Here is a 22,649-nt window from a genome sequence, read left to right on the forward strand (position 1 = left end):
TCCTTACAACTCTTGAGGTTGGAAACATGTATTTTTGTGTGCATTTTATGTGTTTTTCAACCTTACACGGCTTTATTTTCTTTTTTGTCAAGTTCTTGATTGATGTAATACATATATGCATGAGTGGTGAAATACAAAATACAACTGACATTCTTACTCGGGTATCTATATATAGTATGTTACAGTATTAAGAGACATATATTATAAATTAATTTTCCTAAAAATTACTGAATTTAATTTTATGTTTTGACATTGGGAACATAAATGACGAAACAAATCTAAATATATACTTTGTGCTGCTGTATGATTTAAAAAGTAATATACGATCGACTTTATTTTGAGGTGAAAGTGTGGAACAACAAAAACCCATTCATGCATTTATTTGTTTATTAATTAATTAATCGGTTGTACAACATATCATTACAAGTGAAGTGAAAGCCCATAAAGAAATTTATTTGGGCCTCCCGTTCCAAGTGTTTTGAACTCTTGAAAACAAAATTCCAAGCAATTTTGTAATGCTTGAATAAAAATGTTCCTGCCAATGCATGCATGCATGCATGTCAATGAGGATAAGGAACTTGGAAAATGACCAAGTCTAAGTGATACTTACTCCTCGTTTTATTACATAAAAAAAGCTAGGACATTGCCCGTTCGCAACCCAAACAAATTTGTCAAAACAGAGCTCCAATTGTTATTTCTTATAATGGTAAATCAAATAACATGAATAATAGACTAAACAGTAGAATCTTGTTATAAAGATACAATACTCGAAACTCATCAGACATTAGCAGGAGACTGTGTCTTCATGGACGATGTATCAGGGGTCGTTATTTTAGGAGCAGCATCGGCTTTAGTATCCGAATCAGGCTTGTCCCCTGCAGCAGGAGAAGCAGTTTGTGTAGCATTCTTCCCATCCTTGGACGGATTTGGCGTGGCTGAATTCGCATCCTTCCCTTCTTTTGCTTCATCTTTGGCTTCATCCTTTTTGGATGCAATCATATGAGGTGGAGGAGTTTGCTTCAGCTTCAGGAGGACTTGACGCATTCTGGACATGTCGGTGGGTTTCCCGGGCTTCGGTCCTTGGATGACCTCGACCGAAACTTTCCTTTGGTCTTCTTTTTTGCCTCTCCTCTTCTCGATTTTCGAAATTTCCCGGGGTATGATTTCCGCTATGGCTTTCCAGTATTGCTTGTCAGCTTCTTTGTGAAACTTCTCTTGGTTGGCTAGATAAAGCTGCACCAAAAAATAATAAAAAAGACTTCCTCATTTTTATGCCATAAATTTCTTAATACTGAATGTATGAAATAATGAAATTTGAAGAATTACTTTCTCTCTTTCCCGATTCTGGGCCTTATTACTTTCGCAATTCTGAGTCCTTTTCTCGTAAAATTGCCGCTTGTACTCCTCAGCTTCAGCGATTATCTGATCCCTCATTTCCTTCTCCTTCTTCTCTTTCTCCTCAAGATAAATGGCGTTTTGGCTGCAAAGAAAATAAGAGAAATGCCAAAAATTCATGCCACATAAATGTTTGTACTCTATATATGCTATTTGCTGAAAAGGATCATATACTAACATACAACTTAAAGAAGGATTAGACCAAATGTTCAGAACCGGATAGATTCAATTTTTTCGCCAAAAGCTTAAATTGATCTTACAGAACATATTACCAAGGTATTAACAATGTCTTTTCACTCAATTTTCTTAAAGATAATGATCAAAGCTGCACAAAATCTCTTGAAAAGTAATGAATGCTAAAATCCAACAGCAGCCCTGAATCAGGATCACCAGTTTAGACTCGAGACATGACGTCACATGATCAATAAATATTCATATTCAGTGATGAGCCTTCTTCATAGGAAAACACATTACACTAGCTCCAATTATCAAATGATCCAGGGGCGGAACCAATCTCTATAAGAAACAGTCAAATTTTGTTAACAAGTGAGGGAAGTGAGATGCATGGAAGTGAGCTTCGAATTACCTTGCACCCTCTCTACGAACTAGAACTTGCTACAAGTGGCATGAATTTTTTTATCATATGAGGGTAGATGTTAAATTGAAGTTTTTTGTTTTTCTTGGTTGAGAATCGGAAATGCCGTCTGATCCACCTAGAAAAACTCTCTTCACTCAAACTTTATGTAATTTAAAATTTTACAAGTTTTCACCACCAAAAGCGTAGCCATATTCCATTCCACTCGAGCTAATGGAACAAAATATGTTTGTGTGACTGACTGTGACTGTGAGAGACTTGACGATTTTAAATGAAACCAGCTCGAGAAAAATTCACGTATTTTGCAGCAAAATCAAAAACTAAGTACTGCAGTTAGACTCTGATTCAAAGCATTAATCAATCTAATATTCACAATCAATCAGACCCAAGATTCATGGAACGTAGACACGTCGGAAACTGTCCCCCCAAAAGGGTATGAAAATGATCCTGAACTTTGTCTCTTCATATAATATATAATAAATATAATCCAGGGAAAAAGGGTAATAAACTACCGACGCCATTCACGGAAAGCTGAGCTTTCGTCACGCATCTGACTGGGTTCCGGAAGCAGAGGTCCTCCGCCGCCGCCATCAGACGATGTGAAAATTATTTCATTATTGTCATCCGCCATAGCCATGCCGTATGGCTGCCCGTTCTCATCATCACCGTAGCCATAGTCATCTGTTGAGTAAAGCATGTCATTGTTGGTGCCCATTGGCGGTACCCCGACGTCGTTGCCACCTTCGAAACCGTACTGCATGCCATCTTGCGTGTCCTCAACGACGTCGTTCGCTGGATCAACGCTGAACCCACCATCATCAAACGAATCCATTTTCCTAACACCTGATCTTCTTCAATTATGTAAGAGTGTGTGTGTGTGTGTGTGTGTGTGTGTGGCGCTATCGGCAAGATTTAGATTGGAGAAGAAAGCGGTGCATTTCTTCAAAAATTATAATATATATATATATATATATATATATATATATATATAAATATATATATATATATATATCATTTGTTGGAAGACGGTAATTTGTTACAAGTACTTCTTGCAGTCAGAAATCTTGGATTTGTGCTTATGATTTATGTTGTGTTACGTCATACCATACTTATGAGAATGATATATTTATCTATAATTAAATAATTAAGTAAGTAATATAAAAAATAAAAATAAAAAACTTGCTTAGAGGTACAAATGAGTTATCGAACGAGTAAAATAATTCAAAAAAAAAAAATCCTAGATTTATTCATTTAATCAATAAATCCCATATTACTTTGTCGACTTGACTTCCATAAGAACCGATGATTTGTCATTTGACAAAACAAAAACTCTCCACAATCAAACGTGACACCATAATGCACAGCTCGATTTACAAAAAGAGCTGAACCACAATGAAAGGCTCAAACCGGTTACTCCATTCAAAATATGATACAACTCCAAAAGCTTGCCGAAAACACACGGAGATGTTTTTTAATGATCTCAAGTTCTTAATTTATTGGATGAGAAATGCATTCTTAAAAAACAAATAAAAATAATGATTGAAAAATAGCAAGCGTGGCAGCAGACACTGCAATGTGGCAGACTCGATGGCACATATACAACTCACTCACTGTGTTTTCAAAGAGAAAACACTCTCTTATTATAAGAGAACAAACACCTCACAAAAATTATAAAATTAAATACTCAAATGCGAGAAAAGATGATTTTAGAATGAAAAATTATTAAAATAAAAATCACGAGAAAGCTACTGAAAACGCGTTTTTTATAGGCGTTATTTCTTTTTGAACATTTCCTCGAACCTTCGTCTTTATTCAACAAAGACATCCTATCCCAATTCAACAAAGACAGCCCAACCACATTTAATGCACCTACCGACACCATCTTCCACCTCTGTCATTTTCACGGTCAACTTGTTTCCAGTTTCTCTCGTCCCTTGCTCAGAGAGAAAGAAACCAAAGAAAATGGCGGATCGATTCTTTCCTAACGAAATGCCGGATTTTTTACCCGAAAAACAAGAACAAGAAGCTGTGGATAGAGACAATCAAGGGAAAATTCGAACTGTGGCTCAAGGAACTCCAGAATCGCTGTTGAAGCTTCTCTCTCTCCCTTATTATACTCTCTCTCAGAAACTTCAACGCGCCGCCATCGACCTCAAAGAAACTGTCAGTATTTTTCCCTAAATTTTAATGTAATTTTGACCATATTATATTCCAATACTCCCTCGGCTACGTTTTTTTATCAGCAAGACGCTTACTTTGAACTTTGAAAAGGGATGGCAGTTACTAGTAACAACAATAGTAATAGCATATATGGAAACTGATTAAAGTTGTGAAATCTTATGTAAGATGGAAAAAATGTTGGCTCTGTTGTTTTATGTACAGATAGTGGCAAGTACGTGGGGTATCACTGAGCAGCACGTTCAGGATTTTAGCCTGTATGCTGGTAGTCTTGGGACTGCGTTTTTGCTCTTCAAATCTTTTCAAGTAACAGGCAACACCAGCGATTTGAGTCTTTCCCTGGAGATTATCAAGGCTTGTGACTCCTCTTCCACCCACTCCAAGTAAGCTCATTGGCTCCTTTTAACGCATACATTTTAATTGTTGTTGGTGGGTTGTTTGTTTTGTTAAAAAATTATATAATATTGTATGGGAATTTCTGTTTTTTGTTTATGATTCTTTCATTGTGGTCTGTAGATGCTCCGGGCGCATGATCTTTGGGACTCTAACTGTTCAACTATTTTACATGATTAACCCAAGTTAGTGGAAATGTTGTTCATCATACACCTTCATATGCATTTATATTGCTCAAAAGTTCTGATATGGAATATGATATGAAAATAACCACAAATAATGATTCGACGATTTCAGGGCATTACAAGTCATGTAAGGGTGCCCTGTGATTTTAAGTTTGTGCTTGGGTGGAGGGGTTTGATTTGATAAAAAAATTTAGCAAGTAACTCTTATCTTGCATTTGAACCTACAACAATCACACACACACACACACACACACACACACACACACATATATATATATATATATATATATATATATATACACTTGAACAGATGTAGTTTAATTCATCCGAGCAAATCAAAGGTTTTAATAATTCCTCAATCCAAATGCATCCTGAAACAAATTTATAATCCTTTAGGAATTATGACATTGTGGGTAAGAGAATGAAGGTAATTTTTTGAACTACAAGTGTAAACTCATGATTGATTGGCTATATTGCAGCTACGTCACTCTGTTTTTTATATGGCTTGCTTGCCAAAAGTTATATTATTGGATCCGAGTCTCTCACAGTGACGTGCTGCTGTCAGGGATGTAACTTTTCTGTGTGGAAGGGGTGGCGTATGTGCTCTGGGAGCTGTGGTCGCGAAGTATGCTGGCGCTGATGGTTTGCTTCATTATTATATGACCCAGTTTAAAGAGGTTGGCTAAAGGCCTCTTTTTCTATTTTAATTTGATATTACTGTGATTTAAAATAGAGAATTTCATCTTCAATACAGATAAAGCTGTCAAAAGATCTCCCAGACGAGCTGCTATATGGTAGAGTTGGATACTTATGGGCGTGTTTATTTCTCAATAATCATTTGGGCAATGAAGTATTACCTTCACCAACCCTGGTATTTGTATTTCAGAAGATCGTTTCCTATCTATTGAAATATGCTTTGAACAAGCTACCAATGATTTTCCAAATGGTGGGTAGGATGCTGTTGTGAGAGAAATTATCAAGAATGGAAGAAAACTAGGTAGAACGTCGGGGAGTCCGTTGATGTTTGAATTGCATGGCAGTAGATACTGGGGTGCAGCCCATGGGTTGGCTGGCATCATGCACGTTTTGATGCACTTTGAACTCTCATCAGACGAGCGTGAAGATGTCAAAGGAACTCTCAAGTACATGATCAATAATCGATTTCCAAGTGGGAATTACCCTTGGAGTGAAGAAAATAGGAAGATAGATGCCCTTGTACACTGGTGCCGTGGAGCTCCAGGGATTGCCTTCACACTCATTAAAGCATCTGAGGTATTGGATATGATTTTTCTTCAATTTTTTGAAGGCTTTATATTAGGCTAGTTGCATCTACTTACCTGATGCTTCTTGAATTGTAGTAACCTCCATAAAAGTCATGACCATTTCTTAACATTTTGGTGGTGTAATGCGTGTGTATGTCTAGTCCTACCATAGAAAGGAAAACGTTGTTTATGTGGAATGAGCAAATCAACTTCCCTTTTCAAAAAAGGCCCCTGTGAAAATTATTAATTTCTGATACATGCATATTTTTGAGTGTGCATACCAACTTTTCCTTCCAAAAAAGGCCCCTAATAAAATTAAAATTGTGCTATTATCAAGACACACTCACACATGCACATGATATATTGTGACAAGTAATTAATAATTGGTTGCCACGTGTATCAAATTTCAACAGCTTTTCTAACTACATCATGATTATAAAGTTGTCACACCAATAAAAATTTTACATATGACAATGAAATGTTGTAGATTAAATTTTTCCAGAGTCACCCTTATTTAATCTGATTTAGCCATTATTTTTAAATTTCCTAGATTAGTTCAAATGCCGATGACGATGTTACATTAATTAACTAATAAAAATGATGCCTGTTGAAATAATTATTTAGAATTACAATGATTTAATATTTATAACACTTTTGCAGAAATATTTGGTTTGTATCCATGCAACCTGTGTGTATGATGTGTAAGATGATGCGGAATATGTGGTAAATGCACTAATGTAGTTGTTTCTTACCCATAGTTGATGTGCGGGATTGTAGTTTTAGTGAGAGGTTTGTTCAACTCGGGCCTATTCCAGGGAAGATTGGTACACAATTTATCATGTGCAAGGAATTCATTCATAGCTGATATTTCTTGTTATTCTTCATTAAAAATTTAGCTTTTTTTGTTCTTTTTCACTGCCATAGGTCATATCATCTTGCTGTTGATAGTTTCTTGAAAAAAATGCATGTAAAATCCAGGTATTCGGAGATAAAGAGTTTCTAAAAGCTGCCATGGATGCAGCAGAGGTAGTTTGGAATCGTGGGCTCCTGAAACGAGTCGGGATTTGTCATGGCATCAGTGGAAATGCATATGTGTTCCTCTCCCTGTATCGACTGACTGGCATTGTAGAGTATCTATACAGAGCTAAAGCATTTGCGTGTTTTTTGCTGGATAGATCTCACATCCTTATTTCGTCTGGAGAAATTCATGGAGGAGACAGGCCCTTTTCACTGTTCGAAGGCATAGGGGGTATGGCTTATCTTTTCCTCGACATGGTTAATCCGAAGGAGTCTAGGTTTCCAGCATATGAGATGTGACAATATTTACCCGTGCGTGGATTACATGAAAATCTGTTAGGGTAATCACTGTGTTCGAGTCTCGAAATACTGGCATATTGGTGAGTTCTATCTTGGTTGTCACTCTTGAATAAATTCAGAGACTAATAATCCTAGTAATGGATAGTCCTTGTGTATGTCTATATTTCAAAATAATTAATCTCAAAATGTTGTTTAGTTTGAGTGATAGGATAAGTGAGTTTATAGGAAATTGAAAGATATGGATAAGTAATACACATGTAATGAGTGTGTTTGGTCGATTGGATTAAATAAGGATAGATGAATACTGAAGACCAACCGGCTGATTAATTTAAGGAGCATGAAAATCTTCTTAGTTTCGTCGAAACACCTTGCCAGATCATGTCATGAAAATTGTATACCCAGTCTTATATACTGTGAATGGTAAGATCGAGTATTGAATTACACGTACATTTTCCTTGTATCTTTTTTTGCGATGTCTTCTTTTGGTCCAATGTCTGCGCACTGGCAACCACCGCTTCCGGCCTTCATCTCCGGCTCAGCCCGAAGCAACGATAAGCGAGCAAAATCACACAACCAACGTTCTTGTACACGATGTCAATCCATGTTCTTAATTTTTTTTCCCGTCAATATCAGGCTGGTACAGTGATACCGAAACACAAACGGAAATTGTAAAATTTGATGCTGTCTTGGATAATTCTCAACTGAAATCACAGTGATCAATAAATGAAAAAAAGGTTCAAAAACAAGAACATTAAATTCAAGGCATTCACATTAATTAATTTGTTTCAAACTTGAAAGAAAATAATTATTACTCCTTGAATGACTAATTTTAGGACTTGTCCATTTCACTCACGTGTATGTAGCTTGGAAGTAAATTCTTGATTTTTATTACTTTTCCTCCTAAACGTGTGACTCTTTCAAATGCACCATCGCTAAAAGGGCTCAAAGCCTGTGACCCATCGTCACTTCCTTTACTCCTATTTTCTACTTTATAAATATACTAATTAATTTGCACTTTCCAAACTTAGACATTCTATTGTCCTAGTACTTTTGAAGAAAGTGGTATTCGACATAGAAGATGATGAGTTTTAGAAGTGTGGTTTTTATTCTCGTTTTGCTTAGTGTGCTCGTACATGGGAGGCATATACGTATGATTCTTTATATCTTCACCAATTTTTATTTTTTTTTTGTTCATTTCTCATGCATGTTGCTTTTTGAAACTGTATGTTTTACGTGCCAATTCTAATATACATAGCCGGCTAACTCCAACAGATTACCTTCACCGTGAACAACCTACTAAAGAAGAGTCTGCGGCGAAACCCGATCTCTACCAGGTAAAAAAGTGGCATAGAAGAGGTGATCCGCAGCAGATCGCCGGGTCCAGCTTGCCGGATTGTACTCACGCTTGTGGATCTTGTATGCCATGCCGATTGGTTATGGTTAGCTTTGTGTGCTCGTCACTTGAGGAGGCTGAGACGTGCCCTATGGCTTATAAATGCATGTGTAACAATAAATCATATCCTGTTCCTTGAACCATATCTCCTGCATCTTCATTATTTTTATTATTATTTAAAAAAAAAAAAGAAATTTGTTTGTTTCGATTTGGGATTTGTAATTTGTGCTTTATTTATTAAAGTAGGAAAGGCCGCAGTGTAAGAAAAAGAGTTATTCAGTGCACTATTTTGCTTGATAGAATTTTTGTTTTCCTGAGATATGTATTATAAAAGAATATCAAACCCATTTTTTGTGTCTAAGTTTGGGATTATCCTGAATCCTGACGATTGACACTTGAATATTAAATTATTTAAACAAAAAAAGAAAGGATTATACAGTGAACATTATAGAATAGTTATTATTTAAATATTTAAAATATAATATGATTTAATTATTAAAAATAATTCAATTTCATTTTTTCTCATGCTAATCGTAGGAATTGAATAAATATAACATTGCATTCTTATATATCTTCATTCCATTCCAAATATATATAAAACAAAGGTGTGTTAATTTATCAAATTTTTAAGACAACATAGTGGCAAATGATAACCCAATTTAAATGGAAATATCAAGCTTAAGTATTTTTAATTAAAGTCATTCAAACAAATAATAATCAATTGTATATATATATATATATATATATATATATATATTTAAATTGGGTTATATATATATATATATATCTTTGGTCTCACGTGCTAATAAATATGAAAATAAAGAATAAATTGGACACCGAAATTTACGTGGAAAATCGGGTAAAAATCACGGGCAAGATGAAAAGATTTCTACTATAATATTTTATGGTGTACAACTCACTCACTGTGTTTTTAAAGAACACACTCTCTTAATACAGGATAACAAAACACCTCACAAATATTATAAACTAAGCACTCAAATGCTATAGGCTGAGAGAAAACTCGAAGAAATCATGATTTTGGAATGAGAGGAGAGGAGCTCTATTTATAGAGTCTCTTGTCCGTCTTCTATCAAACTTCCGTCAAATTTGACAAATAACGCATATATATATATTTATATATATATATATATATATATATATGATCAAAAGAATATGACTAAATTAGATTACAAAACATATGTGAATCAACATATTTCGTGTAATCTGATTTTTAATATAGAATAAAATCAATATGTTGTGTAATCTGATTTAGTCATAATATTATAAATCAAAATCCATATATCGAGTAAATCTGATTTAATAAAATTTACCCATTGCTTAAAGAAGACTGCTATAAAACGAGGATCGGAGATCACCACAACAATCGATGAACGCGACCAAACATGGCGGTCCTGTACATAATCCTTTCTGTTTGTTCTGCTTTAGTGTTGCTATCCTACGCATGGATGGTGGTGAACATAGCTCTGGTTAGGCCTAAACGGCTGGAGAAATTGTTGAGACAGCAAGGTCTCAGAGGGAACTCCTATCGCTTCATCTATGGAGACTTGAAAGAATCGGTGAAGATGATTCGAGAAGCCAAGTCCAAGCCCATCAATATCCATGACGATATCAAGCCCAGAGCCGTAGCCTTCTTCGTCGAAACCATCAAGAAATATGGTATTATATGCTGCTCTTATTCAGTTCCGGCTCCAGGAAGACTGCCTAGCCTCTAATTATATATATGCGTGTGTATTTTGTGATATTTCAACGCATTCGAAATCGTTGTTAATTTTTTTCTATTTTTCTCCTCTTTTTAAACGAAAATAAAATATTTCTTCCTTCGTTCAATTGATCTACTATAGTATGTTAGATTTCTCAAATTGGGTAAATTATATATCTTTTCTATTATTTTTTTTTTTTTGTCTGTTTATGTATTGTTTTTAATTGATTTGGTTTTTTATGTATATGATCTTTGAATTTGCTTATTTGTCTCGTTACTGCTTTTTGCTCAATTCACTCATAACTGTAGGGAAAAGTTCATTCTTTTGGGTTGGTCCAGTCCCCACAGTGATCATCACTGAGCCTGAGCTCGTAAAAGAGGTGATGACCAAGTATCTTATCTACCATAAGCCGCAAAGCCCGAATCCACTCGCCAAACTGCTTGCTCAAGGCGTGGTCAGCTATGAAGCAGATAAATGGGTCAAACACAGAAAAATCATCAACCCCGCTTTCTATCTTGACAAATTAAAGGTCATATTTCTTGCCTTATATATGGCTCCGACTGAAAGTTGAGCCTAAAACAATTTCAAGCAGAGTTGAATTTATCTGCCAATGTTAATCTCATTCAATACGAATGGAGCTTGAATTCTGACTAAATTGTTGATTTCTCTACTTATATCGTGTAGTATTAGAGCTCGAGAATTAAAAATAATAATAGTGAGTAAAATACTTAACATTAACATCTCAGAATGTCACAATTTACAAAACTGCTAAAAACACAGCTTTGAAAATGTACTACATAAATTCTGGATTGGTTTTGTGCAGATCATGATACCTGCTTTCATTTCAAGTTGTGAAGAAGTTATGGGAAAATGGGAGAGCTGTGTCTCGCCTAAACAATCATGCGAGCTCGATGTGTGGCCTTATCTACAAAATTTATCAAGTGATGCCATATCGAGAACTGCATTTGGCAGCAGCTATGAAGAAGGAAGAAGAGTATTCGAACTTCAGAAGGAGATGGCTGAGCTCGTTATCAAGGCTTCACAGTCGATATATATTCCAGGATGGAGGTATTGTGATTTATTATACAGGAAAAGGGTTTTTGGTTCTTTTGCAGCAATTTCGAGTTATGACTTGTTTATGCATGTGCAGATTTGTGCCAACCAAAAACAATAAGAGAATCAAGGAAATAGATAGAGAAATTCAATCCTTAATAAAGGGTTTGATCAAAAGAAGGGTTAATTCAATGAAATCCGGGGAAGCATGTAACGGCGATTTATTAGGACTATTGTTGGAATCGAATTACCAAGAAATAGTACTCAAAGGTAACAAGAGTTACGGTATGAACATAGACGAAGTCGTGGAAGAGTGCAAGTTGTTTTACATTGCTGGGCAGGAGACCACTTCAGTATTGCTTGTGTGGACACTGTTTTTATTGAGTATACATCCAGACTGGCAGAAAAAAGCCCGATGTGAGGTTTCACGAGTGTTTGGGAGTCGAGAACCAAATTTTGATGGGCTAAATGACCTCAAAATAGTAAGTAAATTGCTTGGTTTGTTCCCAAAAAAAAAATCCAATCTTTCAAAAGAATCACAAAGAGTGTGTCATGTGTTTATCTTTTTTGCACAGGTGACTATGATCTTGTACGAGGTTTTGAGGCTTTATCCACCAGCACTCGTTCTTACTCGTAGAGTAATTGAAAAGACTAAACTAGGGAAACTAACATTGCCAAAAGGTGTGGAAGTCTTACTTCCTATTATTATATTACATCATAGTTCTGAAATTTGGGGAGATGATGCAATGGAGTTCAAGCCAGATAGATTCAGCGAAGGCGTGTCGAAAGCGCAGAAATGCCAAGGTATTTTTTTCCCCTTTGGCTGGGGACCTCGGATATGTGTAGGACAAACATTTGCCATGATAGAAGCGAAAGTGGCCCTCTCCATGATTCTGCAACGCTTCTCCTTCGAGCTTTCGTCGTCTTATACGCATGCGCCTCATTCGATTTTAACTCTTCAACCTCAACATGGTGCTCACTTGATTTTAAGCAAAATATAGTGTATGATGGTTAGCAGGGTAGACCAAATCCATCAAAATTTATTTGCAAGCTTATTTAAAAAAAAATAGATGAGTTTTCGTCCATTTAAGCAAAATCGTGAGTCTGTCCCTATAATGTAATATAAAAATCATCTACTTGGAAAGAGTACTCAGCGTGTGAATGAATGTCTGCCATTGAAAATGATTTTTGGTGCAATTAATGAATGTAATTAACACACATGGATTCGTTATTTTTATTTGGAAAATTATGATTTGTTATACTTTTTTTTGTGATTTTAATAATAAAAAATGTATAGTCATTTATATATATATATATATATATATATATATATATATATATATATATATGTGTGTGTGTGTGTGTGTGTGTGTGTGTGTGTATATATATATATGTATGTGTGTGTGTGTATATATATATATATATATATAGTACTGTATTATTAAACTTATCACATCATATTAATTAATTTTGGTATGTCTGTGTAATAAAGTTCTTTACAGTTTTATCATTTATTATATTTGTTAAATAACTTTGTTGTGTGAGTTTATTAATAATTTTTGTACATATCTCTATCTTTTTTCCTATTTTTCTCTAATTTATCTAATAATTGAAACTATCACAGTAAATCTCATCTAATCACTAATCTATGAGAATCATACCTTAATAACATAATGAAAAAAAACTTATATAGACGGTCTCACGGGTCGTATTTGTGAGAAGAATCTCTTATTTGGGTTATCAATGAAAAAGTATTTATTTTTTTGTGCTAAGAGTATTACTTTTTATTGTGAATATCGGTAGGGTTGACATATCTCACAGATTAAGATCCGTGAGACGATCTCATATGAGACCAACTCTAACATAATATATTTTTTTTTTGCACAAATATTATCAAACACAATAAAGTTAATATGACACACGTGCCACGGAACACTATTATATATAATAAAGAGAGGGCAAAAAACTATGGTTTGAATGATTTAAAAAATGGTGAAAATTCGAGTAAATTATCGGATTATTCCGTACGATCATTCTTATTAATTTTTCTCAAAGAATTATATGTATTATTAGTCATTTACCTATTTTCTTAATTATTCAAAAATTATCCACTATCTTTCTTATAAATACAAAACAGGTTTAATATTTCTGGTATTATTATATACATGTCCAAAAATAACTATTTGTCCTTTTTACTATATCACATTTTTTTTCTATAATTTTGATAACAGAAAGATATTATAATAGTAAATCTATTAACATCTTTAAATTTCATTTTTTTTATTTCACTCAAAAGACTTAAATGATCTCCCAATCAACAAAATATCGATATGGGCCTCCCAAGTGTTTTACGTTTTCAAACAATATAGTATAGAAGTATAAATTTCTTCAACCTCAAATTAATGTTAAATAACCAATATTACGGCCTTAAATTATTATACGAAATAAATAAATTTATTGATATAAAACAAATTAACTCGTGAGACGGTCTCATAAGAGTTTACGTGAATTATTTTTAATATTTTTTATATTCAATAAAATAAAAATGTATAAAAGACATTGTATGTTTATATCAATATTTTAAAAATTATTTGAGGAGATTTTATGTATTTTAGAGTAAAGAAAGAAACATGAAGTCACTCACTCCCTTAAATGTTTCCATTGATCGTATCATTTTATTTAATTTCGATTATGGTTTTAAGCTTTGTGTTACTTTTATTTATTTAGTTCTTCGTACTCTCTAAAATATTAAATAAATTATAAAAATATTATATAATATTATGCTTTTTAACTTTTTAGAATTACTAAAATTTTCAGAAAAAAATAAAAAAACTAAGAATAAAATTTGACAATATATATAATAAAAATCGTAAAAAGATATGTATAAAGAACCAATAAATAACTCGCCCATGTATAATTTATCTTTTAGTCAAGTTTGGATCAATTCATAACTTCGCGATGTAGTTTGGTTAGTGGTCGCGTTTTTATGATCCAAATCAAATTAATACCTGGACCAATTTTATAGTGCATTTCATTAACGCAGGAAGTCAAACTGTTGTCGAGGTCAACTTTATTTTTTATTTTTCTATTGGAAGATTTTGTCCAGATTTGCGGATTAATTGCCGCCAGTAATAAAAAGGTCATAGAGTTTTGTTCATGTTATTTATATGTATAATTTCTTATCTACTCTACACACACACACATATATATATTGATTAATCACTCATTACATCATGATACACACACACACACATATATATATATATATATATATATATATATATATATATATTGATTAATCACTCATTACATCATGATGTCATATGTATTGAGTAGATAATGACAATATCCACGTGGATATCAGCGGTCAAGCCTATGAAAAACAGCCCATGCGATTGCACAAAAAATTAAAGCGAAAACATATTAATAATTATTTTATATCACAGTTTTCTTGTTTATCCAGCTTTTTCTTATTAATTATTATCGCACCATGACTAAAACAGCACACACAAGAATTTCCAGATAACAATCGAGCTCTAAATATTTAAAATCTACAGTGTTATTTTAGAGCCTCATTTCATGACTATTGTTTTTCGACTAAATTTTCAACACAAATAAATATCATTTTTAAATAGATATTCCAAATTTTATGTTTCGATTGTTCTTCTAGCCGTTATTGTAGTCAGAGAGGTCGGGTACGTCGAACCATCCCATCGTGAAAAATTGCTAGGTTGATTTATGATTTTAGTGGCCCCTTTGGAGGCGATCTTAGACTGGCCGTAAGTTGTAACGATCTTAGACTGGCAGTAAATTGTGACGGATTAGGCAGACCATCCCACTAGTTTTTTTTTAAAAAAAATATTACTTTTCATTGATTTTATGAATTGTTCCATTACAACGCTTATTTTTAGAGAATATTGTTTAAAATTCTAAAATCTATGTAATTTTTAATGTCTTATATTGGCATTAATTTTTACAATTAAAATGTTATTCATGTTATTTAAGCAGCTGATTTATATACAATATATAATCGATGACATCAAAATTTTATATAATTTAGTTGATAATGATATTTTTTATTTGTTATTGTGTAATTTTGTAAATATTTTTGTTTGAAATATCAAATATTATTGTTACTTTCATATTTCAATTATTTCTTTTTGTGAGTTGACTTTCTTTCCTGCAACTTGCAGCTAGACGGGTTGACCCATTTGACAGCACCAGCACCTCAATGACGGACTAGGTCCTGAACCACGTGCTTTGTAGTTTGAATGACGTCATATTTGAAATCTATTTTTCCAGCCTCAAGACTTTTTGTCATGGTATTTGTATTCCTCCAAAAAGATTTATATTTAAAAATATAATTTATATTCAACTCGACTCTACGAGATGTATCGCAAAAACTTGTGTAAGACGATCTCACAGATCGTATTTTGTGAGACGAATCTCTTATTGAGATCATTATGAAAAAATATTACTTTTTATACTAAAAGTATTACTTTTTATTATGAATATCGATAGGGTTACACGTCTCACAGATAAATATTCGTGAGACTGTCTCACAAGAGACCTACCCTACTACAAATTAAAGTTTGAGTGTATGGAAAATAATTGTTTTTAAACTTAATTTTTAGTTAAATCACAATTATATACTAAGATAATATAAAATAATTCTCTTTTAATTACCTAAAATTTGACACTCACATTATCAAAAATGTGTTTATATAATTATTATTACATTATGACGATTTGTATTAAAATTAATATATTTTTTTATAAAATGACTGTTTTAAAAAAATATAAAATTAGTAAAAATAAAAACATAAAAAATGAAAAAATTTGTATAAACACACAAAACATATATAGAAAAATTTTGAAAATGTAAATTATATAAAAATACAAAATTGAAGATTAAGTTGATGTGAAAGGAATTTGAACCGGGAACAAAAAGTCAACATGATGGGCTCCACGCCAATTTGACCTCAGATTCTTGTCACACACGATTTGGACCTACTTCTTCCATGACCCTAATAAAAAAAATATTTGATATCATTTTCTCAATTACTCAACCGGCTTTATTGTGAATATCCGAAAATTAAATAGGTTGACGATGATTAAATAGTTTTTGTAGGATTAAAAGGTTTTGAAATACATTTAGTATAAAATGTACGTAAAGATTTTTTAAGACAAAAACTTGTGTAAGACGGTCTCACAGATCGCATTTTGTGAGATGAATGACATACTCATTTTTTATACGTGGTGGTGGAGAACTTGTCCAAAATGTATTGCCACAAGAAGTAAAGATTGCTGTAATTAGTAAAATGAAGCTATTGAAATCTCAAAAACAAAAGGTCAACCAATCGTTTAATGGATGCATTCATCTCTAGCGGGCAAAAATTTCAAACAAGAGAGTAGATTTCGACCTCTGCCATGTAAATCTCTCATTCTCCGCGGATGCCGACAAAGCAAAAGGGAATTTTTCCTATGCGATTCAATATATTTTGGGTTTCAAATTCTGTTAGCTAGCCCTGCCTAAACCACCCCATGAAGTAGTTGAAGTCATGGTGTTGAACCTGCAATTGCTTTAACCAACAATCTGCGGCGCCCAAAAGTGACGCTAGCCTTTCTCCATCTTCCCCATTTTTGTCTGAAATCCATACATCAACTTGCATTTTATAGGTGGCTAATCCAAATGGCCGGAGAGAGATGCTTTCTCCTCCTAATTTTCTCCTCGCCTCAAAGTTCTCAATGTTATCTTCCAACTCCCTGCTATCTGTTCCATTATGCATTCAAGTATTGTTTGTGAGACGATATAAGTGTTAATATAATGCATGGGCAGGCGAAAAAAATGTATCGGAATGTAGATAAAACCTTGAAAACAAGAGGAAAGGGTGTGGTACGTGAGAAAGCATGTTTGAAAGTTTTTGATGGTTCGTCCCATAGGAATGTGATAAATGGGGTACCTGTGTTCATATTACAATTTACATATACATGAATTTGATCCCTTCAACACCAAATATAGGATGCGAAAAGGGCTGGAGAGAAACTAACCACGAAACAGCCATCCAACTAGCAGGCAAAAGATCAACACTTCTATACGTTGTTATTCCCCGGTATCTTTGAGAGAAGCTATTTACCTAACAAGTAAATGCTTGGATTTTTCAAAATATCTGTTGAATCTCTACAAGTCAAATAACAAGACAATGCATGAATGTTCAAGATTCTCACTGGAATCATACATAGTTTCCGTGCACAAAGAGAAATATTCTTCGGTAAAAGCTGGAATATGTTCTTGAGTGCAATTATTGGGGATAAAAAATCAGTTCCCATATAAGGAAGAATCGTTTGCCATCAAATCGCCTAACGAAAATCTGGAATTAAGACCAATACAATATAGACAAGACAAATATATATCGATTCGCCTTCAAAAGTATAAAGTTCCACGTCTATTTATTAGATGCTTATCAAAAAAGGAACTTGATTGATTCTATCATATCCACGACAACTTGCATCTCCTTTTTCGATTCTCCGGTGCACTTCCACGCTATCATCTTTTTCAAGTAACAATTCAAGATACACCAGAAGAAAAGATACAGAGATGTCTAAATTAATCCATAGATACACTAAAAAATAAGAGATAAACCACCTTGTCCACCAGAGGAACTCTTCCATAAGGAGATGATGTCTCGAAGTGCTGAAAGTAAAGATTACCCAGTCGTTCATCGGAATTCCGAAAGCTGTCTTGGTAGACTAATCCTTCTTCGGATGAACAACCATCCCATCTTGAGAGCTTCTCACTCTCACTCTCGTCACTGAATGAATCACTGGAAGAATTCCTCGTCTCAGTACTTATTGAGTCCATATCCTCCCTATCCCTAATATAAATCATCAATTCAATGTATCATCATAGACTATATTCGGAACAGACATAAGAAATGTAACTCAACTCTAGGCTAACTATAGGCTCTTTCACTGCCTTGATACTTCTTCTACAGACTCCACTCTTTATAATCGCAAGATTAATTTACATCATGAACACGCGCAAAGAATCAATCGCCCATTTGTCGAACTAGAAATCACATTAACAAAGATCACTATTTCAATTTATAGAAGAATTGGGAAATGCGATTACCTTAAGTCGATTGTGGTGAAAATTTGAATAGCAGAGAGATAAGGCACAAAATACTGGGTTAAATTATGGCCACCATCTGAAATAATTGGAACTCCAAGCCCACACGCACTCCATTCATCAAAACTATCCCAAAGATCGCCTAATGTGAAGAACCGGACAACTTTCTCCCTTTCCCATGGATATAGCTTATTAAGCTTCCTCATCTCACTCTACATAAACAAGTGAAACCAGAAAAAGGAAAAATATGCATCGGTCAGTAAAAACTTACAAACATAACCTAAATACGCCAAAAAAAGAAAAAAAAGAGCCAAAAATAATCTTTAAAAACAAAACAAAACAAACCTTGGACAAGAATTGAGATGGGACCACGGGTGTTGTGCAATTCAAGAAGCTGTCAAGGTTCGATTGTTTCGAAACCTCCTTGTCGAAAGACAGCATTATTTCTTCAAACACAGAAACCAGAGAGGCGGGGAGAGAGCGAGCTTGCTCTGAATCTTTATTTTGGAGAAAAGAGAAAATGGAATAAGTCGCATACAAGATTACAAGGCTTGGAGCTTTGTACAAACTAATGGGGGAAAAAAACGACCTGGAGTCCTTTTCAACTGTATATCATTTATCCTTGTTATTTTAAGGAAAAAAAGTGGGACAAAATTCCACTCCTATCTGATTTCCGGTTTGGTCGACGCTGGGTGTGGGGGCACTGCCCCCACACCCAATCAATGGTCCAGATCATTTCATGGGTGGGGGGGAATTTTTTTAAAAAAAAAAAAACCAAGGGCCAGAAAAATTCTGGCCCTTGGATCTGCCCCTGCAGGCACTGCCTGCAGGGGCAGGGTCGAATTTTCCCTGATTTCCGATCCAAGGGAAAGCGCATTCAGACAAGATTTTCTCACAAGGGTCAAGATCAAATTTTTTTTTATTGTATTTTGAAAAAAAAAATCTAGAAAAGCCAGAAGATATGAATAAAAATTGAGAAAATTATAATCAATTGACTCGTTGCCTATTTACAAAAAAAAAAAAAAAAAAAAAAAATTTCCTTATATATTGAAATATAAAATACGGTACCCCAAACAACAAGTAAATTTACTTAATTTCGAGCTTGATCTGTAAGTAACTAAAATTAAAGTTATTTATATAAAGAATTTTAGAGAGATCACACTCCTTGATGATATGTTTTATTACACGCATCATCACATACATGCCAATATATTGAAGAGTGGGTCTCATGTAAGACCATCTCACGGATCTTAATCTGTGAGACGGGCCACCCTACCGATATTTACAATAAAAGGTAATACTCGTAGCATAAAAAGTAATATTTTTTCATTGATGATCCAAATAAAGATCCTGTCTCACAAAATACGACCCGTGAGATCGTCTCACACAAGTTTTTACCTATATTGTATGAATAATATTAGTTATGTGATTATTCACATACTAATTATATATATGTACCAAAGAAGTAAGTCCTCTCACTCTCATTGCCTAGTACTCTTCGAGTATTTTCGATGTCGCCTATGAACTCTCATCGAAATTGGTTCGGTCCGTTCGGTTTTTATTTTTACAAATATCAGTTAATTCGGTTTGGTTTCGATTTTTAGTATAAAAATCACGTTAATACTGTAATAATAATAATAATAATATATTATGATTGTTAAGCCATATGTTAATAACCTTCTCCAGTATGATGAAAGTAGAGGAAATCTTTAGGAAGTTAATGTTCAGTGTTTCAAGTTTTTAGATCTATATGTGATAAATTTTAAAACTTGATCATATGATACATGGAATATTATGAAACTCGAAAATACGTTCATTTCACTTTACTGAGTGACGATCATATCACTCACATCTCTTAGAGTGAGTATCATGTGAGACCGTCTCACGGATCATAATATATGCGACGGGTCAACCCTACCCATATTCACAATAAAAAGTAATACTCTTAGCATAAAAAGTAATACTTTGTCATGGGTGATCCAAATAAGAGATCCGTCTCACAAATACCACCCGTGAGATCGTCTCACACAAGTTTTTGTCCATCTCTTATATTCCGTTCAGACGATTATAAAATTGAATAGGAATATAATCAATCATGTTGTTGTTTTCTTTGTTTCATGTTAGTTTAGAAACTGTTTTTTATGAATCTGAATAATTGATTAGTTGATTTCCGTAAATTGTGGATTTTGTTCCATCATGGGGTTGTAAAACAATTGTTCTATTTAGAATAAATTTCGTTAGATTCGTGGTTATCTTGACTTAATGTTCTTTCGGTAAATTTTAAATTATTAAATTTTGAGAACAATCTCCATGCATGTCCAACCATCAAGACCGTAAAAAATTAAAAATCACTTCTTCTCCAAGGTTATTTTCGTCATTTCATGCATGGAGTGGCTTCCCACCATTTTATTGAAGCATGCAGTAGTATACGTGAGTTCATGAGTAATTAATTGTCTTTAGTTTTAATTTGAATTCATAAAATACGTTAGTTTAGACATTAATTTACAATTTTGAAAACGTAGTATGGATGGAGCAATGTCACGACCACAATCAAGCAAATTAAGACCTAATGAACATGATTATTTTTTATTTCTTTTTTGGGGTGCAGAGAGATTTCCTATAAACATGGAATTGTATTGTAAAACTCCAACATTATGTGGTACAAAAGACCAGCTCCTATATAAATTACATACATATGTAATTGGGAAAATTACATTTTTTGTCTTATATGTTTGTGTTTTTGCGATTTTAATTATTTATTTTGTCGATTTACATTTATAGTTTGATATCTTTATTATTATTATTTGAAATTTTAATCCTTTTCGACGTGACGCAGACGTATGTAACGCTCTCGATTAAAAAAAGACTAAATTCTAAAAATCGGAAGATGCATGACCGATACTGAAATTTTATAATATCGAAGATCAAATTCGTAATTACATGATGTTGTCTGTAGGATACTCCTCGTTGAGGGAACAAAGGTATAAAATTTGTCTTGTTATAATATTTTTAAGATAAACAATATGTACTGATAAATATCGGATTCAAGTAAGAAGAGTGTGAAACTAATTAACTAAAAGTGATGTGATAGTAGTAGTGGTAAGAAGAAGTTATTTAATGATACAAAACATGTATATATTCATTGTTATAATTGTACTTGTTCATTTACATTTGGGAAAAATGTATTTTTGATTTTAATATGTTTGTCACTTTGTGATTTTGGTCATATATTTTATAACATTCATATTTCAATTTTTGGTAATTTAGTTTTTTTCATACAGAATATTGATGTGACACTATCTACGTTAACTATATATACATCATTACTACATTTGTGTCACATAAGTGTCGCGTTAAAAAAAAACCCAAATTTGCTATAAAAAAAACAAGATAACAAGCTAAGACTGAAATTGGACCCAAATTGAAAATTAGACATACATACATACATACACTACTCTAAGATCATGACTTTGAGAAAAATAAAATATTGTTACTATAAAACCCAAGATTTTGTATAATTGTGATAATGATTTTTTTTGGTAATTTAATTGTACTAGGATTATGCAATCTTCGATTATCTATCTCATTATTTAAGATGTAAAATTTTCAAGATTATCTAAAGTTGTGTAGATAATTATATCGTGTACAATATTTTTAAGCTCAAGATTTAAAATAATATTATATATGCATATATTTTGAACTTGAGATAATAAATAGACCACGATTTTAGGAATTAAATAAGAAATATTTAAATATGAGCAGGTAAAGTTTGAGATATAAATTCAAAGTTAGAAAGATTTTTATCAGATAAAGATCTATGATTTGAAATGATATTGAGATACTTGGATGAAGATCAAGCAAAGGATAATATGATTCCTAGATTTCGAAATTCAAGGATGTATATAATGTATAATTTTCGAAATATCCAAGGGATGGATATTTAAATTTCGAAATATTACCTAAGATCACGGATAAAAGAATGATAATTATCTTATATTTAAAGTCTGATTCGAAAATTCAAACGCGAG

At 33.2% G+C, this 22,649-nt stretch overlaps 5 protein-coding genes across 5 annotated transcripts; 3 read left to right on the forward strand and 2 right to left on the reverse strand.

Moving 5' to 3' along the window:
• Positions 1-607: 607 nt before the first annotated feature.
• On the reverse strand, positions 608-2,874 carry LOC140835986 (clathrin light chain 2-like). Its single transcript, XM_073201401.1, has 3 exons — positions 2,503-2,874; positions 1,327-1,480; positions 608-1,233 (listed from the first exon to the last, which is right to left on the reverse strand). Exons 1-3 carry the CDS (start codon positions 2,820-2,822, stop codon positions 778-780), a joined length of 930 nt encoding a protein of 309 aa, XP_073057502.1. The 5' UTR covers positions 2,823-2,874; the 3' UTR covers positions 608-777.
• A 982-nt stretch (positions 2,875-3,856) lies between these two features.
• Positions 3,857-7,526, forward strand: LOC140836627 (lanC-like protein GCL2). The gene is made up of 6 exons (XM_073202287.1): positions 3,857-4,153; positions 4,373-4,551; positions 5,312-5,423; positions 5,501-5,617; positions 5,701-6,018; positions 6,987-7,526. Exons 1-6 carry the CDS (start codon positions 3,953-3,955, stop codon positions 7,323-7,325), a joined length of 1,266 nt encoding a protein of 421 aa, XP_073058388.1. The 5' UTR covers positions 3,857-3,952; the 3' UTR covers positions 7,326-7,526.
• Positions 7,527-8,223: 697 nt separating this feature from the next.
• On the forward strand, positions 8,224-8,889 carry LOC140835987 (protein EPIDERMAL PATTERNING FACTOR 1-like). Its single transcript, XM_073201402.1, has 2 exons — positions 8,224-8,473; positions 8,598-8,889. Exons 1-2 carry the CDS (start codon positions 8,404-8,406, stop codon positions 8,855-8,857), a joined length of 330 nt encoding a protein of 109 aa, XP_073057503.1. The 5' UTR covers positions 8,224-8,403; the 3' UTR covers positions 8,858-8,889.
• A 1,172-nt stretch (positions 8,890-10,061) lies between these two features.
• Positions 10,062-12,632, forward strand: LOC140835988 (cytochrome P450 CYP72A219-like). Its single transcript, XM_073201403.1, has 5 exons — positions 10,062-10,395; positions 10,748-10,968; positions 11,263-11,507; positions 11,590-11,974; positions 12,068-12,632. Exons 1-5 carry the CDS (start codon positions 10,122-10,124, stop codon positions 12,491-12,493), a joined length of 1,551 nt encoding a protein of 516 aa, XP_073057504.1. The 5' UTR covers positions 10,062-10,121; the 3' UTR covers positions 12,494-12,632.
• A 4,212-nt stretch (positions 12,633-16,844) lies between these two features.
• LOC140836628 (uncharacterized) lies at positions 16,845-19,226 on the reverse strand. The gene is made up of 6 exons (XM_073202289.1): positions 18,967-19,226; positions 18,625-18,833; positions 18,139-18,367; positions 17,544-17,629; positions 17,364-17,455; positions 16,845-17,265 (listed from the first exon to the last, which is right to left on the reverse strand). The coding sequence occupies exons 1-6, from the start codon at positions 19,060-19,062 to the stop codon at positions 17,015-17,017; spliced, it is 963 nt and encodes a 320-aa protein (XP_073058390.1). The 5' UTR covers positions 19,063-19,226; the 3' UTR covers positions 16,845-17,014.
• Between the last annotated feature and the right edge of the window lie 3,423 nt (positions 19,227-22,649).

The sequence above is a fragment of the Primulina eburnea genome, chromosome 7 (genome assembly GCF_022965805.1).
Source record: "Primulina eburnea isolate SZY01 chromosome 7, ASM2296580v1, whole genome shotgun sequence".
Lineage (NCBI taxonomy): Eukaryota > Viridiplantae > Streptophyta > Magnoliopsida > Lamiales > Gesneriaceae > Primulina > Primulina eburnea.

Bases quoted from the DNA above. Each gene is read 5' to 3' on its own strand.
- LOC140835986 (XM_073201401.1), bottom strand. From the start codon at position 2,822: ATGGATTCGTTTGATGATGGTGGGTTCAGCGTTGATCCAGCGAACGAC. The intron at 1,481-2,502 runs GTAGTTTATTAC...TTTTCTTTGCAG, and splicing joins GCTTTCCGTGAATGGCGTCG to CCAAAACGCCATTTATCTTG. The intron at 1,234-1,326 runs GTAATTCTTCAA...TTTTTGGTGCAG, and splicing joins AGAATCGGGAAAGAGAGAAA to CTTTATCTAGCCAACCAAGA.
- LOC140836627 (XM_073202287.1), top strand. From the start codon at position 3,953: ATGGCGGATCGATTCTTTCCTAACGAAATGCCGGATTTTTTACCCGAA. The intron at 5,618-5,700 runs GTATTTGTATTT...AATGGTGGGTAG, and splicing joins TATTACCTTCACCAACCCTG to GATGCTGTTGTGAGAGAAAT. The intron at 6,019-6,986 runs GTATTGGATATG...TGTAAAATCCAG, and splicing joins CACTCATTAAAGCATCTGAG to GTATTCGGAGATAAAGAGTT.
- LOC140835987 (XM_073201402.1), top strand. From the start codon at position 8,404: ATGATGAGTTTTAGAAGTGTGGTTTTTATTCTCGTTTTGCTTAGTGTG. The intron at 8,474-8,597 runs GTATGATTCTTT...TAACTCCAACAG, and splicing joins CGTACATGGGAGGCATATAC to ATTACCTTCACCGTGAACAA.
- LOC140835988 (XM_073201403.1), top strand. From the start codon at position 10,122: ATGGCGGTCCTGTACATAATCCTTTCTGTTTGTTCTGCTTTAGTGTTG. The intron at 10,396-10,747 runs GTATTATATGCT...TCATAACTGTAG, and splicing joins CGAAACCATCAAGAAATATG to GGAAAAGTTCATTCTTTTGG. The intron at 10,969-11,262 runs GTCATATTTCTT...GGTTTTGTGCAG, and splicing joins TCTATCTTGACAAATTAAAG to ATCATGATACCTGCTTTCAT.
- LOC140836628 (XM_073202289.1), bottom strand. From the start codon at position 19,062: ATGCTGTCTTTCGACAAGGAGGTTTCGAAACAATCGAACCTTGACAGC. The intron at 18,834-18,966 runs GTTTGTTTTGTT...TTGTTTATGTAG, and splicing joins CATCTCAATTCTTGTCCAAG to AGTGAGATGAGGAAGCTTAA. The intron at 17,266-17,363 runs GTTTTATCTACA...ATAATGGAACAG, and splicing joins CCTTTCCTCTTGTTTTCAAG to ATAGCAGGGAGTTGGAAGAT.